Source organism: Cryptomeria japonica, chromosome 11 (assembly GCF_030272615.1).
Source record: "Cryptomeria japonica chromosome 11, Sugi_1.0, whole genome shotgun sequence".
NCBI classification, from domain to species: Eukaryota; Viridiplantae; Streptophyta; class Pinopsida; order Cupressales; family Cupressaceae; genus Cryptomeria; species Cryptomeria japonica.
In genome coordinates, this window is record NC_081415.1 from 510540123 (window position 1) to 510557938 (window position 17816).

The following is a 17816-nucleotide window of genomic DNA, read 5'->3' on the forward strand; positions in this document are numbered from 1 at the left end:
ATCTTGTCTCCAAACCACCATGGTTTTGTATTGACGATCTTGTCCCTGTAACCATTGAATCTAGGGTTACAATGAATTTTTTTTGGGTAGGAAGTCAGTCTCCAAATTAGGGCCCCAAAATTGATGAACCCACTTCCGAATATCAACCCTGGAAGGTTTGGCTTCAATCACCCTTGCAATTACAGTGTGAGCCGCAAGGAAATCTACCTCCTAATCTACTAGTTCAATCACATCGATTTTGATAGATGTTTGTACTTTGTTGACCACCAGGTTTTTGGCTTTTGGAATTTGCTTGATCTCGCTGAAATATTTGTTTTTTTGAAAACCGCCTAAAGGGATCTGGTTAACCCCTTGTACAAATTCAAGGGGATAGGCATGAAGGGTAGAGGAGATTTTTGTCGCTTAGGATCTATTTCTACCATTTGGGGGAGGTTTATGTCGCTCGCATAGAATAGACCATTTTAAAAAAATTTAGTATTTTTTATTTATTTTTAATATAATTTTTTATTATTTTTACTAATTGCTCAATATATATTATTAATGTTTTTTTACTAATAACATCTTAGATAAAATTGATTTTATGTTAGCTTGAACATCAATTATAATTTTGATAAAGCTAATAATGTCTTGGGTGGTTACTAATGAGATTCAATGAAATGCCAATTGACATCAAAACCACATTGGACCTTTGTCAAAGCCATGACCCTTAATGCATGACAAATTTGAAGCCTCTCTAAAACACCATGGACACTCTAAAAACCTCCCAACTAAAGGTGCCCAAGGATTAGGTCTTCTCCCCAAAGGAAATACCAACAAAATATTGTCTTAAATTTTACAAAACAATTTGGCAATTAAATTTATATAAATATATAATTCTGGAGGCTGTAGATTTATATCCGAACAGATAGATATTAAATCCAATCACACTTAGTTTGAATCTTCAAATTTTTATAAATTACAGCATGATTCGCTCATTGAAAATGGCGGCACAAAGTTGTCCATATATTGGATGCTGTGTATTTAGAATCGAAAACGCAGAGTAAAACTTTAAAAATAATAAAAATGGCGAAGGTGAAAACGCTGCTGAGAGCGTCTCTGCCGCCCTCTCTGCTTCCTCATCCATCTCCTGGAAGCCTTCAGTCTACTCGCCTTGCTGCCCATGTAAGATTTTAAAAACTTCTATAAGCTCTAATATGTCACTTTTTCTTAAGAAATGCTTTTTAAATTATAACTTTTCTTTTGTGAACTCCTAAAGCTGTATCATTGTTTTTGCATGCTCAATCCTCTTACACAAATTAATTTGGAAAATAAGTCCTCCGTGATGATGTTTCAATTATTGTTCTTTAGTTGTTGTCAATGAATTCTTTGGTGTCTATCTGTTTGTGTATTTGTTGACGCAGATGGGTGGGGAAGGCTCTTATTGCTGCATATACATTGCATCTGGTGGCAACGTATACACAGCTCAGGTTTGTGGCAATTTTTTCTCATTGCTTATTTCACAAATTATTCATAGTGAAGTCTTGGTATCATTGCTAGTATCCGTAAAGACAATGGAAATAGATAGTGATGGCTGTGACGACAGATTTTATCATTCGTTAAATCATTTTAGTGTGCATAATTTATCAAGTTGGATCGACAAATTTGTTGAACTCGAGCTCTGCTGTTGAAGTCATTCTTGGTGCTTTTATTTAAAAAAAAGTCTTAGTCTCCTTATCCTTGTCTCTGTTAGTGCCCAGATTTGCAGCCCTCAAAATTTGCAAGATCGAGCCATGTCCATGCCTTTTTCATGCTCTTGCCCTATTTTTGCCCATTAATTATATTTGATTCGAGAAGTCATTTTATTGGAGTGTATTAGTTTATCTAGGGTGATCCTTGGGGTTGGGGTTTTGGTCTTTTCTGTTCACAAGGGTTTTAAGGGTTTTTTTCTTCTCATTTTATGACTAAAACCCTAGTCCTTTTGTTTGTGTTGTATCCTCCTATTTTAATGTTGATTGGTTTTTTATGTTCATTCACTTACGTCTACAGCTTAGTCCTGATGAATACCATGGTCTTATAGGCCTCGTGCTTTCGATTACTACTGTTTGCCTACGCATTGTATTTTTCGTTTGTTATTTGTTTATATTCACATTGCAGCATTGGGTCCTTGTTGGCATTCCATGTGTCAGGTTCCTATTGCATTGTGAGGATTCTTCACATCGCAGTTTTTGTTCGAAATCTTTTGTTAAAATTGTGAGCTAGTGATTTTGTGTCATGTATCTCTTAGTGTGGGCTCATACCTACCAGTTCGTTCGATGTTGTGTTGTCTTTATGTTGAGTTGACATCCTTTGATTGGTTCATTGATGCTTATACATATGCGTTGGGAGTAAGTGAAAAAGGTCTTGTCAATTTGGCATGATCGTCAACTATGCAATCATTGATGTTGATGTTTATAGCGTCGGTCAGTATTCTTCCCTAAACTGACAGTGCAAATCTAAATGTCTAATTGGCCTTTCGGCCTGAATTAGACATTTCAGGAGATCGATCTATATGTGTATCGATTCACTCTTGCCGATTTTGTATTTGTTATTATAATTAAATGTAATCCTGCCATGTTTAGTGAAAAGTCGGGTCAAATATAATATAACCAATGACTATTAAATGAGTCGTGTTGATTGGTTAGAAGCCGACTTTTAGCATAAGTCGCGTTGCTTGATCTCATCGTGGTGGAGTATATAGATCGAAGAACTCCATCTCCTTTGGCAATTGAATTCACAACAAGCAGATCGTATCAACAATATCATCATCTTCAGCAGTTCGTGTCTTCTTCATTGCAGTCCGAAGTGGTTCTGAGGCAGATCGTATTCATTCCATACCTCATACTGATCTCGACTTGTGTAATATTCTACGTCTGCAGATTGATCTTATACTACAGCAGTGTATTCTCATATAGAAGGCAAAATTTAGCTGTACAATCTGATATACAGTAGTTCGAATCTCTGACTGCTATCAAGGCTGAATTTGTATCATCCCTTAGCTTCAAGTGTGAAGCAAATCCATTGTAAAACCTATTGAGACTATTAAGATAATAAAGTCATCCTTCATTGCTGGGTTTTTCACCTTCAAGGGGAAGGTTTTCTCAGGATAATATCTGTGCAATTGTGTGAATTATTGTTTATTTAATCTGATCACTAAAATTAACAATTGAGAGGAAGATCTCCAAGTCGAAAATAATTGACTGCACTAACACTTGTCTCAACAATCTTAGCATTAAGCACAACTACATCTATGTCATTCTCATTCAAACATACATTAGTAGCCTCAATATCAAACTTAGTGACAAAATATGGCAATACATCACAAGCATGTGCACACTTTATACAATCAACTTCAAAAGTTGATTCATTTGACTAGTCACTTGTGTACACCTCTTCCTCTTTATCCATCTAGTTTCCATAAATGAAAGGGTCATATACCTCATTGTCAGACTAGATATCATCATATATTTCATCGTTGCATTCATCAATAGATGATCTATCCAACTAAATTTAGGTGCATACATTGCCTTCATCGTCATCGTCGTTGTCATTTAACACACTAGCACTATTTTCTCTTGCTTGCATACACAATCATCATCTGACATTGTGCCTACTTTAAATGTTGCATCCGATTAGTTGCTACTTATACCAATTTGTTCGTTACTAGCAACAGTTATCCGTGAGGACAAAAGTTTTACAATATAGTTGCTCCTTACCCTTTTAATTGAATTAAGACACGCATAAACCTGCTGCATATTTGTCAGATCAAAAGCTTTCTGCATTGAGCTCAAACCAACTTCATAAGCTCTAAAAAACATGTGAATGCAGGCAAGTATGTTAGGTTTGAAAGCACTTTGGATTTCGGAAAGGGTTACTGCAAACTTGTGGCTAAGTCCATACTTGACTCTCCATCTTTTCGTCGAATATTTGCTAATTCTTAAACAAGAACAACAGGGTCAATATTAAGTGCAAATTCATCATCAAAGACAACCACAACGCTATTCCATGAAGCAAATGAATGCTCAGGAAAAATTTCGTACCACTTCCGTCCATTTCCCCTTAGAGATCTAACAAAGAGTCTCATCCATATGTCTTCATCTTCAAAGTGAAAATTTTGAAAATGCAAAACATATGCATGTCCTTCATGAATATCATATGAATCAAATCTAGTGTAATGTCCCCTTTTCCGCTCTAGTTTGTTTTGGGGACCGTTAGCCTATTCCGAAGACCCGTGGGCTAGTCGGAAGTAGAGATTAGGGTTTCCTACCTTTGGGAGGACATTTCTGCATTTTTGAAGGCTTGCATGTTGGAATTTGTCAGTTTGAGTTCTGGATTCCTTTTGGGTTTTCAGAAAGCTTCGCAGTGAGGGTACATGCATAGCAAGTTATGGAGTTTGACCGACTTACTATTTTTAGTAAGTGGAGGCAGAAGCAGTTGAGTTCTCTGGGTTTTCTGAGAGTTCTGCATTGGTATAACATGCAAACCAATTTGAGGACTTTTTTCGGGACTTACTGTTTTTAGTAAGTTTGGTAGCTGCTCAGAATGTGGTAAAAATCACTTTGGAAACACTTACTATTTTTGGCAGTATGCTATTTATAGTAAGTATTATTTTTGGCAGTGCTATTTTTGGCTGGGGTTTTGCAGCTCAGCTCAGTGGCTATTTTTGGCAGGATCTTGTGTTCACTCAGATGACTATTTTTAGCAATTCAGTTCAGAGCTCCAACTCAGCTTAGTTTTGGTGATTTCCAGCATTTCAGTCCCCGACTCAATTTGGCAATAATTAGTATTTGAGGAGAAGGTATTTTTTATTATTTTAATACCCTAGCATGAGGTTTTAATATTTGGTTGGACGACTTAGGAAGGGAGAAGTATTATTTTTAATTATTTCCTAAGTCAAGTAGTGCCAAGGACTAGTGTATTTTATGTTTTATAATGTTATTATTTTATAAGTTGGTGACCTTCAAAAAGTGCGACTAGGAGACATGGAGATGGGGCGTCAAAATTCAAATGTATTATTATTATTTTATACACCTTAAATTATCTCCAAAAGTTTGATTTAAGGGGGAGGGTGTCATGAAATGAAATAAAAGTGAAATAAGGGGAATTTGGTGCCATTTGAATTTGAATTTGAGCCTTGAAAAATCTATAAATGAGAGTGTTGGGCTTCTCATTTGGTATCTCAGAAAATTTACACTGTTTTGCTGTCAGATTGACTCTAGACAATCTTCGAGGGTGAATACCTCCTAGGGTTTTTGGCAGACTTCAAGTGTGAGACATCACTCCTAGTTGTGATTGGATCTTCAGAATGCTTGGTTCTTTTTTTGTAGGTATCGTCTTGTTGGAAAGCTAATTGTTGGGCGCCTTCCTCCTCTGAAGGGCGTGATTTTTGGTGGAGAGTGTGTTTTTTCCAAGGAGGTCGTACCATCTTGTTGGCCGTACCTTCCTTGCTGGCCGTACTTTCCTTGGTGTGTTGCTGGTCGTGTTTTGGAGTGTTCTGCGTGGGTGTTTTGGTGGTGTGTTCGGCGTTCTTTGGTTCTTTTTGGCTTGTGCGAGTTTACGGTGTTGCTCGAGCTTTGTTGGAGTGTCTTCCTCGTGTTTGCTGAAGTTCATGGTGGCTGTTGGTGGAGTTACAACAGGCTGTTTTCTGTAACAGCAGCTTGGTATAGTGGTTTTTTCCTCTCTTGTTAAGTTCTTCCTTGTTCTCGTGCTTCTCTCTCAATTCAGTTTATGTATTGGCTTATATCTTCATATTCTCAATCATCTTCTGTAATGATTTATTGTAAAGCTAAATGGTAGTACTATTAGCTATAGCTGTTTGCATCTCTCTTTGTAATTCCCACTGCACAAGTGGAAGAGGATGGCTTGGCTGCCTTCAGTGTTTGTAGTTCTGTCCTCCCGTTGCATAAGCGGTTGAGTGATTTTCTTTTTGTAATTGTCCTCCCGTTGCATAAGCGGTTGAGTGGAGTTTGTTTAATGATAAGTCCTCATGCTGAAATATTGCGGTAGAGTGATTGGTGCTAGATTGTGTTCTTGTTTCCTTGGCTGGTTTACCGCCAAGTTTCTTATTTCCATCTCGCTGAAAAGTGGAAGGGGCTGGCTTGCTGCCCATTATTTTATTAAACATTTTCAGAAGTTGCATCTTACGATCCCCTTCTACCGTATGCTCTCACCCTCCCAGCTTGGGCTCTTAGTAATCAAAAAGTGGAGGGTTACTTTCAACAGCATTTTGGTATTCATCATAGTAGCAGTTCACTTTCTTTGGAAAATCAGTTTGTTGTTTCCAATGATAACCCATTGTTTGAGATGGGTATAGAGAAAACAGATGACAATCCACTTTTTGAGTGGGAAGATGGAACATCACTGGGTTCTAGCATTGCTCTTGGTGGGAATAGCAATGTGTGGAAATTAAGAGAAGATTCAAGATCTAAGTTGGATGATACTCGGAACTATGGTGAGCACTTTTTTAACTAAACAAAGTAATCAGCCCCTTAGCACTTGGGATCCGGGTGTGATGGCACCTAGCGATGACAAGGAACCCGTGTGGGATGAATTTCCCTTTGACCCTGATGAGGCTCAAAAAACAGATTGTGTTGTAGAGCTAGAGGACCATATGGTTCTTGATGATGGAAAGTTTAAAGAGGTTTTGGAATGCAAATCTGATTTACTTATTCATGAAGTTGGTGGTAAGCAAAAAGTTGAATATTTAGTAGAACCTGATCCTCTTCATGATATTGAGCAATTGCAGCTAGTTGGAGGAGTTAGACAAGAGTCTTGGAGCAGCTATGGGGGCAGCAATTGCAAGAAACAAAGTTCTAATTTTTTCTTGCTGCCTATCAGCAGTACACCATCTTTGCATTCTTATGAGCGGGATGGTCAATTCAAGGTGTTTGTTAGAAAAGAAATGCAAGCTCTATCCCAATTTGATCACACACATAGTTTGATTGAAGAACTCTATTGGAAGGCTCAAATGGATGAGAGACAAAAAGGGGTTAAGGATGAAGTTACTCTCCCTAATTTGCAACTTATCAAAGACTCTTTGGAAATATTAAAATCAGATTACATACACTTGATTGAAGATTGAGATTATGCCTTCGAACTTGCAAGGAAGACCACTAGTGCATTCCAAGGGGAAGAGAGGAAAGTTGAAGAGCTTACTCTTGAGCTTGAGTCAACAAAGGACATGTTAGGAAATACTCAATTGGCTCTAATGGAGTTAGAAGACCGGTTTGCTGATTTCAAACTTTTCAGGGAGCAAGAGAATGCACAAAAAACTGAAGAATTTGAGCAAGTTATTGGTGAGCTTGATAGTCTTCAAGAAGATTTTGATCTTGAGAACTTCACATGGAAAACAAAGGTTGCATGTGCAGATTCGGATCAGCAGGATGGAAATAAGCAATAACAAAGGGATGGCTTCCAAGTTCTTGAAAGCCCTCTCTTTGTGATGGATGATTTCAACATCTTTGGCATCAAGATGTTGTCTAAACACAGTTTAGAAGTCGTCCAAGGTTTCATTGCTTCAGCAAGGAGTGAAGATTTCAGATTTGTTATTCACGAAGTAGGGGAGAAAGGACCAGAACGTGGTGATCGCATGCTTGATAACCCATTTTTTGAGTTGAATAATAATAAGGCTCATACTAGTCCATTTTGGGAGTTGGATTTGAGGGCAACACTTGTTCCATACTCCAATGTTGTTGAAGCTTTCATGGTTAGGCTTCAAGGGTTTGCTAGAGGAGACATCAATTTCTTAAGTATGCTCTTGGTCCTTACTAGCACTTGGGGATGTGTTGAGTTTTCTTTTTAGTATGTTGAAGATCACTCTTGATCGGGTATCCAGGCTCGAGATCGTCAACATGGTCTGATGGAGCTTATTACATGTGGAAAGAAGGATCTTTGGAGGGATAAGGAACAAATTTTCAGTCTTGATGGTGCTGTTCCCCTCTTTACCAGCCATTTGATGGTACCTTTTGCTCATCAATTAGTGGATTGGGGAAATATTTTGAGCAAAGGATGGTTCTGTGTGGAGTTGGAGTCACTAGAGAGGATATTTCCAGCCTTGAACGTGAGCATATGTGTTGTTTTGGATGATGATTTCCCGTGTTGCAGTAGCTGTTCATCTTCTAGGATGCTGATTTTCTTGAATTTAGATCTCAAGTTAATCATTTCAGAATTGGTGGGTTGTTGGTGTACTCTTTTTCAGACTTCACAGTCTCTTGGCAGGACGGGTTTATGGTCTCAGATGAGAGGTATGGCGAGTTGGGTCAATTAGTATAGGTGTATGGGAAGTGTTTAAGCTCTAACTAGTGGTTATTATTATGCCCCCTCTTCTTTTTATGGTTGGGACAACGAACCATTGCTTTCTTGGGTTCACCATTTTGAGGTGCTTGGAGTGGGAACTATAAGAGATTTCAGAAGTCTCCATGGTTGTATCAAAATAATTCAATTGAGGCCTAGTAGATTCATGTGGAGTTATGAGAATGAGTTTGTTGAGCACTTGCAAAGGATTGTTTTCTTCCTTGCAGGAAGATTTGGAGAAGTCACATTTACAGTCATGGCTCTGCTTGACACCTTGGGGAGATATGTTGTGGAGTTTGATTGTGAGTTGAGTAGACTTTATTTCCTATTGCTCAGGCTTGTGATAGACAGTGGCATTGTTGATATTGATTACTCAGAGCATTATGGGCATGAGATGCTGCATGATATTGATTTCAGTCCTTCAAGATTTCTCAGTCTAAGCATCATGCATGGTAACATTTTGGAGTTACTAGGGAGGTTAGTGCAGTTATGGCGTGATGTTTTCACTAATGTGATTAGAGTGGTGCAACATCAGCATGGTGGGTTCTTCCTGAGACGGACATAGGACCCTGGTAGTGTACTTGCTTTGGTGTGGATCAGTCTAAAATTCTCTGGAGTTGTGGTGGCATTGCTTGAGGACAAGCAATTTTGGGAAGGGTGGATTGTAATGTCCCCTTTTCCGGTCTAGTTTGTTTTGGGGACCGTTAGCCTATTCTGAAGACCTGTGGGCTAGTCGGAAGTATAAATTAGGGTTTCCTACCTCTGGGAGGACGTTTCTGCATTTTCGAAGGCTTGCATGTTGGAATTTGTCAGTTTGGGTTGGGTGAACTGTTGATATGTTTTTCATGCACATGCGAACACAGAATAAAATACCAAGGTATCTTATCCTCTCTTGAACAAAGTTTCCCCGAATGCTGAAGATTTTGCCTAAGGATCAATCGAGGCAACTCCAAGGTTCTTATATGTAAGGTCTCTACATGTGGATAAGCTTAATTTAGTTTGATGTGATTATGCTGGAATCACAAGGGGACTTACATTCGACTACCTGAGTGTTTAATTAGCTGGAACTCAAGTCCTATCTACTAGCTGGAAGATAAAGAAATATCAAAAGATACAGGGTTTGGAGAATCTAATCTAAGGCCTAGAATGCAAGAAGATGGATGAACGACTAGATGGAGTCCTACTAGGCTGGGTCTCACCATCAGGCTGAACAATTCAACACCAACTCAGTGCGATCTTCTAAGGGATGCTTCAAATATGTTCAAATCATACACCATTAGACATTGATCACCATTCAAGATAATGCATGAACAATATACGTGTAACGAATTGAGATTAAGCTCATTCTATGCCAGTTGACCACGCAGGGCGCACTTACAGTCAGCAAGAGGCTAGTGGTTTGGATTAGGTGGATTTCACGCGAGTGCATTTAATAACTTCCTTCATTCAATCTAATTATTTACCATCTAAGAATGAAGATTCAACAAGAAAGCATGCATATTGCAAGAAACAACACATTTCACCTTAACTTCAATGAAAATGGAGTTCATTTACAATTTAGGCAACAATTTCTTGCCTTTTCCTCCTAATCTACTCTAATTGCTACTTTATTTACTATTCTTCTGCTACTGACTATTCTACCCACTATTAACTATCAACTCACTATTAACCCTTACAAATGAAGAGCCAAAGCTTTATATAGAGAGCTCTTTACATTTCAATGGCTCTGATTGATTTAGAATCAATGGCTAGGATTACAAGATGAAAACCCTAATTAGGGTTTGTTATAACAAACTCCTTTAGCCAATGAGAAAATTACATTCAAAATTTGAGAACCAATAGGAAGTAGGGGTAGGTGCCTCGAAGTTTGTGCCATCATTGGTGAGTCTGGTACATTGAATCTGGACATGCTGATGTGGACCTATCTGACTGGAGGAACAGTGACTGGGATGCCACCTTGTCTTGCATTTGTGCTTGGTCAAGGAACGTTGTATTTCTTGATGTTCAATGTGACGATGATGAGAAGCTAACTTTGATTAACTCTTCTGAAACTATCTACTTCTTCAATGTACCCTTGCATTGACTTTGGTTGATCTTCTTTTGTCCTTGATGTACTTGATGGATGACGTACCTCCTTTGACTCCCATGTATGTTTGATGAGGCCTCTACACGGTCGAGTCTTTCTTTCTATTTTTTCATCTCATCTCTCTTTGAAGTGTCTGCAAGATCCTTCTTTTGATATCTTTTGGTTTCTCCATGTGGTAGAATGAAGATCTTGAGGATAACTTGCAACTCCTTGAACACTTGAAGTCTTTCAACACTTTAGAAGCACTTTGAGTCCTCCCTCACGCATTTGAAGTGTCCTTGATAATGATGAAACTTGAAGAGGTCGCCCTTGTCCTGGCCTGATCTCCCTCGAACTTGATTTTGTTGATCTGCAAAACAAACAAAAGATGATTAAGTATACATAATATATTCATTCTAACATAGCATTTCTTACTTTAAATCATCAACAAGAAGGCATTAAGATCAATTTCCTCAGGACCCTCTGGAAGGACAGGCCCTATGATGAAATTTGCTTTAGACCCTCTCAAGGACAGGACCTATAATGAAATTCGCTCTGGACCCTTTGGAAGGGTCAGGAGCGAATTTCTTCCTTTAGGTTGAATTCTTCCTTCCTTTCACTTCAATTTGCATTGATTTTCACCTTTCAATCCCTCTCTCATGAAGACATCACTTATTTGACCCCGAAAATTGCCTAAAAGAAGGATTTCGCTTTGGACCTTGGGCAAGGTACATGCCTCAAGAAAAATTCGCTCTGGACCCTTTGGAAGGGTGAGGAGCGAAATTTGCATTTAACTCAATCTTCCTTCATAGAACTTCGTCTCTCACCCTTACCTTATCAAGATCAAGTCACTTGTCTCCAAAATTGCTTAGAGATGGGTTTTGCTCAAGGGCCTAGGTGGAACATTAGACCTCCTAGGAAATTTCGCTCTGGACCCTTTGGAAGGGTCAGGAGCGAAATTTGCATTTTAGCTCAAATTTCATCATCTCTTTGTCTCAAATCACTTCTCAAGGCAAGAATACATCAATCTACCCTCAACTACGCCATAGGAACCAAGATCTTAGTCTCAACAATGAGCAAAATAGAGCTTTTAGTAAATTTCGCTCTGGACCCTTTGGAAGGGTCAGGAGCGAAATTTGCATTCTTGGATCAAATTCATCATTGCCTTCACCTCAATTCACTTCTTAAGGCAAGAATATATCAATCCCCCCTTAACCATGTCCTAGGAACAAAAGCTTTGATTTGAACAAGGAGGAAATATGTGTTTTTAGGAGAATTCGCTCTAGATCCTTTGGAAGGTTTAGGAGCGAAATTTGCATTTTGACACCATTCTTCCTCTTTTCAAATCTCCCTCCATCATCATCAAGTGAATTCGCCCTTCATTTAGCCTAAAACAAGATCTCTTGGGTGCATTAGATGAAATAAGGAGTCTTAAGGATTTTGCTCTGGACCCTTTGGAAGGGTCAGGAGCGAAATTTACATTTTGCTTGATTTTCCCTCATGAATCTTCATTTTTCATCTTTTTCTCATCAACAACAAGTCTTTTGCCTTCAAAAATGCTTGGGAATGAGTTAGTTCATAGGTTGGAGCAAGATATAATGTTTTATGGAGAAATTTGCTCTGGACCCTTTGGAAGGGCCAAGAGTGAATTTGCTCTTTTTGGCTCAATTCTTATCCTTTTTCACTTAGCTTTGCTTTAGACTTGATCTTTGATCCTTTTCTCTGTCGTGCATGACCACCATTCCATGACTTTGGTGAAGAACTAGGTCCTTTAGGGAATTTCGCTCTGGACCCTTAGGAAGGGTTAGGAGCTTGGATGAATTTCGCTCTGGACCCTTTGGAAGGGTCAGGAGTGAAATTTGCAATTATGCCCTAATTCCTTACTTTTCATCACTTCACATTGTTGCACACATCAATTCTCCCTTCATAACGGTATAAGGACAAGGTTTTTGATGCAAATTAGGACCAGGAAGGGAGATATTAGGAAATTCGCTATGGACCCTTTGGAAGGGTCAGGAGCAAATTTGGGGAATTAGTCTTAAATACCTTCCAAACACTCAATCTTCTCCCTCATTCATATTGTTCTCACCTCAAGACATGCTAACAAACCACCTCAAGGAGGCACCTAGTTCAAAACACTGGATCAAAAGCACACTTTAACAATTTCGCCTAGGTACCTTTGGAGGGACAGGACCTATCTAGGAATTTTGCTCTAGACCCTTTGGAAGGGTCAAGAGTGAAATTCATGTTTTAGGCTCAATTTTCTCATTTTCCCCTCAACTTTGCTCGTAGACTTGGCTTTTGGGTCCTTCCTTCATCTTAATCAAGTCCATTTGCCTTCAAAGTGATGTCAATTCAATGCTTTTGATGACAAATTAGGTCTTTCTAAGGACTTCGCTCTGGACCCTTTGGAAGGGTCAAGAGCGAAATTTCCTAAAATGCTCAAATTCTTGACCTTTCTCCAAATTCTCAAGTCTAGACTTGATCATTAGGCGTTTTCCAAGGATAAATAGGCCAGTTTCACATCAATCAATGCCTAGAACTTCATCATTCATCAACTGGACCAATCTCAAAACCTCAAAGGGAAAATCCTTGATGATACTCACTCACAAACCTTCATTTACTTCCTTATCTCAAAGACATAGGTCTCAAAAGGCAAGACTCCTAGCAGGATATAAGGACTTCCTCAAACTCAATCAAGACTTAACCTAGAAACAAGAGCAAAGCTTGACCTAGAGAAGGCTTTCAAAGAGACCCTGACTTGGACCACCTACTAACCCACCTCAACTCAAGCTGACCCTGCTATCCTAATGATCTCTCTGACAACTCTCCAATGCAAAGGCTAATAGCCAAGACTAGACAACCAAGCAAAGAAAAATAACCCTAGAAAGCAAAAGGTAGGGGTCCCCATTTGAAATGGGGCGATGTGTGAATACGTCGCAACATGAACCCACAATAGTGGGTTACACTTTTTCGGATGAAAAAAATTGACTCTTTTGTCCAAAACTTGATTTTAGCCATGTTCTATCGAAACCCCCGTTCGATCGAATGTAAAAAACACATTTGATCGAAACCTACTTCCGATCGAACCCAAAAAGGCATAAAACACAAAATTTACATTAGGGGGTTCGATTGAATCCCCTTCAATATGTTCTATCGAACGTGCTTGGTTTTGGACTCCCCCCAAACCTCTCATGGTTTCTGCAGATTTTTGGCCTTCGAAGCTCAAATGGGGGGCTCAAATGGACGAATTTTGACAAACCCAAATGCATGATAGTAGTACTCGAAGCAAGCTTTCTAATGACTATTATTTTAATATATAAAGAGTTTATTATGATTTTTTTTTAGATTAACTAAACAGAGGTTTCATACCGAACATCAACTTCCGAGTTCAATGGCTATGGAAAAATAGTAAACAAGTGAAAAAAAATTCTGAAAAATATATGTGCACTAGGTATTGAAGTCCTCTTTTCAACAAAAATAAATAAATTGAATTTGGATACATACACAAGAAGTTATGATCAACCAAATTAACATATGTCAAAATTACAGTTAACTCGACTTCAAAACTTAATAAAATATGAAATATTGAAGATAATGTTATGAAACCAATTGGAAACATTAGATATGGATGTCACAAAGCTAAATTCGAAAGAATCACATTCATATCTATTTTAGAAAAAAAGTTATGCCATACCAAATGAGTGTCACTCTTTAAAAATGCTGTTTTTTGTAAAAAAACTAGTTTTCGAGGGAGATAGAAAAATGAAAATAAATTGATTCAAAATAATATATTTAGAATCTACACACAAAATGTCACAAATCACTAGTTCACATCATCTGCAAATTCCTTATGGTTTATTAGTAATAAGTGTCTAAATGTGAGGTTTTTTCTGAAAATGAAAATTGAAGTGTCAAAGTTGGCAAAAAAGTGTAACCCACTCCGGTTTTGGATTCCTTCTAGGTTTTTCAGAAAGCTTCATAGTGAGGGTACATGCATAGCAAGTTATGGAGTTTGACCAACTTACTATTTTTAGTAAGTGGAGGCAGAAGCAGTTGAGTTCTTTGGGTTTTTCTGGGTTTTCTGAGAGCTCTGCGTTGGTATAACATGCAAACCAATCTAAGGACCTTTTCGGGACTTACTATTTTTGATAAGTTTGGCAGTTGCTCAATATGTGGTAAAAATCACTTTGGAAATGCTTACTGTTTTTGGGAGTATGCTATTTATAGTAAGTACTATTTTTGGTTGGGGTTCTGCAGCTCAGCTTAGTGGCTATTTCTGGCAGTATTATTTTGGGCACGATCCTGTGTTCACTCAGATGACTATTTTTAGCAGATCAGTTCAGAGGTCCAACTCAGTTCAGTTTTGGTGATTTCCAGCATTTCAGTCCCCGACTCAATTTGGCAATAATCAGTATTTGAGGAGAAGGTATTCTTAATATATTAATATCCTAGCATGAGGTTTTAATATTTGGTTGGACAACTTAGGAAGGGAGAAGTATTATATTTTATTATTTCCTAAGTCAAGTGGCTCCAAGGACTAGTGTATTTTATGTTTTATAATGTTATTATTTTATAACTTGGTGACCTTCAAAAAGTGCGACTAGGAGACATGGAGATGGGGCGTCAAAATTCAAATGTATTATTATTATTTTATACACCTTAAATTATCTCCAAAAGTTTGATTTAAGGGAGATGGTGTCATGAAATGAAATGAAAGTGAAATAAGGGGAATTTGGTGCCATTTGAATTTGAATTTGAGCCCTCAAAATCTATAAATGAGAGTGTTGGGCTTCTCATTTGGTATCTCAGAAAATTTACACCGTTATGTTGTTGGATTGACTCTAGACAATCTTCGAGGGTGAATACCTCTTAGGGTTTTTGGTAGACTTCGAGTGTGACACATCACTCCTAGCTGTGATTGGATCTTTAGAATGCTTGGTTCGTTTTTTGTGGGTATCGTCTTGTTGGAAAATTGATTGTTGGGCGCCTTCCTCCTCTGAAGGGTGTGATTTTTGGTGGACTGTGTGTTTTTCCCATGGAGGTCGCACCATCTTGCTGGCCGTACCTTCCTTGCCGGCCGTACTTTCCTTGGTGTGTTGCTGGTTGTGTTTTGGAGTGTTCTGCGTTGGTGTTTTGGTGGTGTGCTCAGCATTCGTTGGTTCTTTTTGGCTTGTGCGAGTTTCTAGTGTTGCTAGAACTTTGTTGGAGTGTCTTCCTTGTGTTTGCTGAAGTTCATGGTGGCTGTTGGTGGAGTTACAGCAGGCTGTTTTCTGTAACAGCAGCTTGGTATAGTGGTTTTTCGGATTTCCTCTCTTGTTAAGTTCTTCCTTGTTTTTGTGCTTCTCTCTCAATTCAGTATATGTATTGGCTTATATCTTCATATTCTCAGTCATCTTCTGTAATGATTTATTGTAAAGCTAAATGGTAGTACCATTAACTATCACTGTTTGCATCTCTCTTTGTAATTCCCACTGCACAAGTGGAAGAGGATGGCTTGGCCGCCTTCAGTGTTTGTAGTTCAGCTTGTAGTTCTGTCATCCCGCTGCATAAGCGGTTGAGTGATTTTCTTTTTGTAATTTTCCTCTTGCTGCATAAGTGTTTGAGTGGAGTTTGTTTAGTGATAAGTCCTCCTACTGAAATATTGCAGTAGAGTGCTTGGTGCTAGATTGTGTTCTTGTTTCCTTGGCTGGTTTACCACCAAGTTTCTTATTTCCATCCCGCTGAAAAGTGGAAGGGGCTGGCTTGCCGCCCATTATTGTATTAAACATTTTCAGAAGTTGCATCTAACGATCCCCTGCTACTATATGCTCTCACCCTCCCAGCTTGGGCTGTCGGTGATCAGAAAGTGGAGGGTTACTTTCAGCAACATTTGGTTTTTATTTCCTAACCATAACAAGTGTTGTGTTGAATGTAATTGTGGGAAAAAAATTGGAAAAAATTAAGGGGGACATTACATTTAGGCATTTGGTTGTAGACTTTGGAAGTCATTGTTTGCATTTCATAATCAGTCCAAGAGAGGTTTGGCTGTTTGTAAGTGACGTCTAGGGGAATGATATGGAATGGAGCAACTTGAGTTTTTGTAGAAGCAAGGTAAGCATTCAATTGCAAGGTCTCGACTCGTTCTTTCACACTCTTTTTTAAGTCTATCAAGCTCATCAAGCTTTCATTTGTTCTCTTGTAGAGATGCTTGCAAATCCAGGCATGTGTTTCTATAAGATGTGGGGCTACTTGAATAGTATGAGGAAGCATTACTAAAATAGCCATGAGCAATTGAATCAATGTAGTTCCCAGGGGAGAAAGACATGAGGAGCATGTGAAGGAACACGCAAAGGAGAATTATATCTATATTTTTGGAGGACATGTGTCTATTATTTTGGTCCTTAGTTAGTTTTGGCAGTTTAAGGCATTTTTTGGAAATTAGATTAGTAGAGATTAAGCTGTTGAGAACTGAAAACAATGGTGAGTATTGTTTTGTAGAGTTTGACAAATTTAAAATTTTGTAAGGAGAACAACACATAAATGGATGAGACAACTTCATACACCCCTCAATATAATGGAGTTGGAGAACACATGAACATGATGTTGATGGAGATGGCTAGAGCATGTTAAGTGGATTCGGCCTAGAGCATATTTTTTGGGTAAAAGTAGTTTGCTACTATAGTTATGTAATCAATGGGTCTCCTACATTAGCACTTGTGTAGAAAACCTGCATGGAGATTTGGATAGGATAGAAAAGGGAAAAAGGATGAAAGAAGGGAGCAAAGGAATTACGGAAGCATTAATGGGAAGAAGATAAGGAAGTGGCTCTTTCAAAGGGGCAGCAATGATGAAAGGTTGTGAACCTTTTGAAGGGTGGTAATTGTGAAAGGTTTTGACCATTATGAAAAGGTGTATCTCTCCCTCACATTGGAGGATAGAAAGTGGAGAAGTTTTCATTTAAGGAGGAGATAAAAAAGGGGAGATCAATTTGGTGAATAATAGATTATTCTCAAAGGCAGCTATGAAAAGTGGTGACTCAATTCTTATGAAAGGTGGTGACCCTTTCATCAATAAAGTATAAAGGAGAATTCATTCCAAGCATTGAAAGGGGACTTATCAATCAATGGAGGAAATCAATGCAATTAACATCAATTCTCCAAAGAAAGCAAAGAATCTTCAGCAATCAAATACAGTTCGAACCATTCAGCAATAATACTCATCCAAGAGAGCAGCGTTCAGTTTTCAAAGAGGGAAACAGCATTGAATTGAATCTGTCCAAATTACCACAAAAGACTGAAAATTCATAACCTGCAATAATTCTACAAGTATAGTGGGCAAGATTTAGTGTCCTCCGAAAAGGGGACATCACATTGTGAGGCATATGCTCATGTGCCCTAGGAGAAGTGGTCAAAGTTGGATAATAAGGCTACGAAATGCCTCTTTATTGGCTATAGAGTACAAG

The 17816-nt window shown here is 38.4% G+C and overlaps 1 protein-coding gene across 5 annotated transcripts in view; it reads left to right on the forward strand.

Moving 5' to 3' along the window:
* Positions 1–820: 820 nt before the first annotated feature.
* LOC131034701 (uncharacterized) overlaps positions 821–17816 on the forward strand; it is a 234047-nt gene continuing 217051 nt past the window's right edge. Inside the window, exons 1-2 of one of the 5 annotated variants that reach the window (XR_009103870.2) lie at positions 821–1161; positions 1401–1466. Coding sequence is in view for 4 of the 5 variants with exons in the window: in XM_057966440.2 (XP_057822423.1) it covers positions 1063–1161; positions 1401–1466 (165 nt within the window). In the remaining variant the exon portion in view is untranslated. The remainder of the gene's footprint in view (positions 1162–1400; positions 1467–17816) is intronic. The other 4 variants (XM_057966440.2, XM_057966307.2, XM_057966504.2 and 1 more) reach the window with 4 other exon arrangements.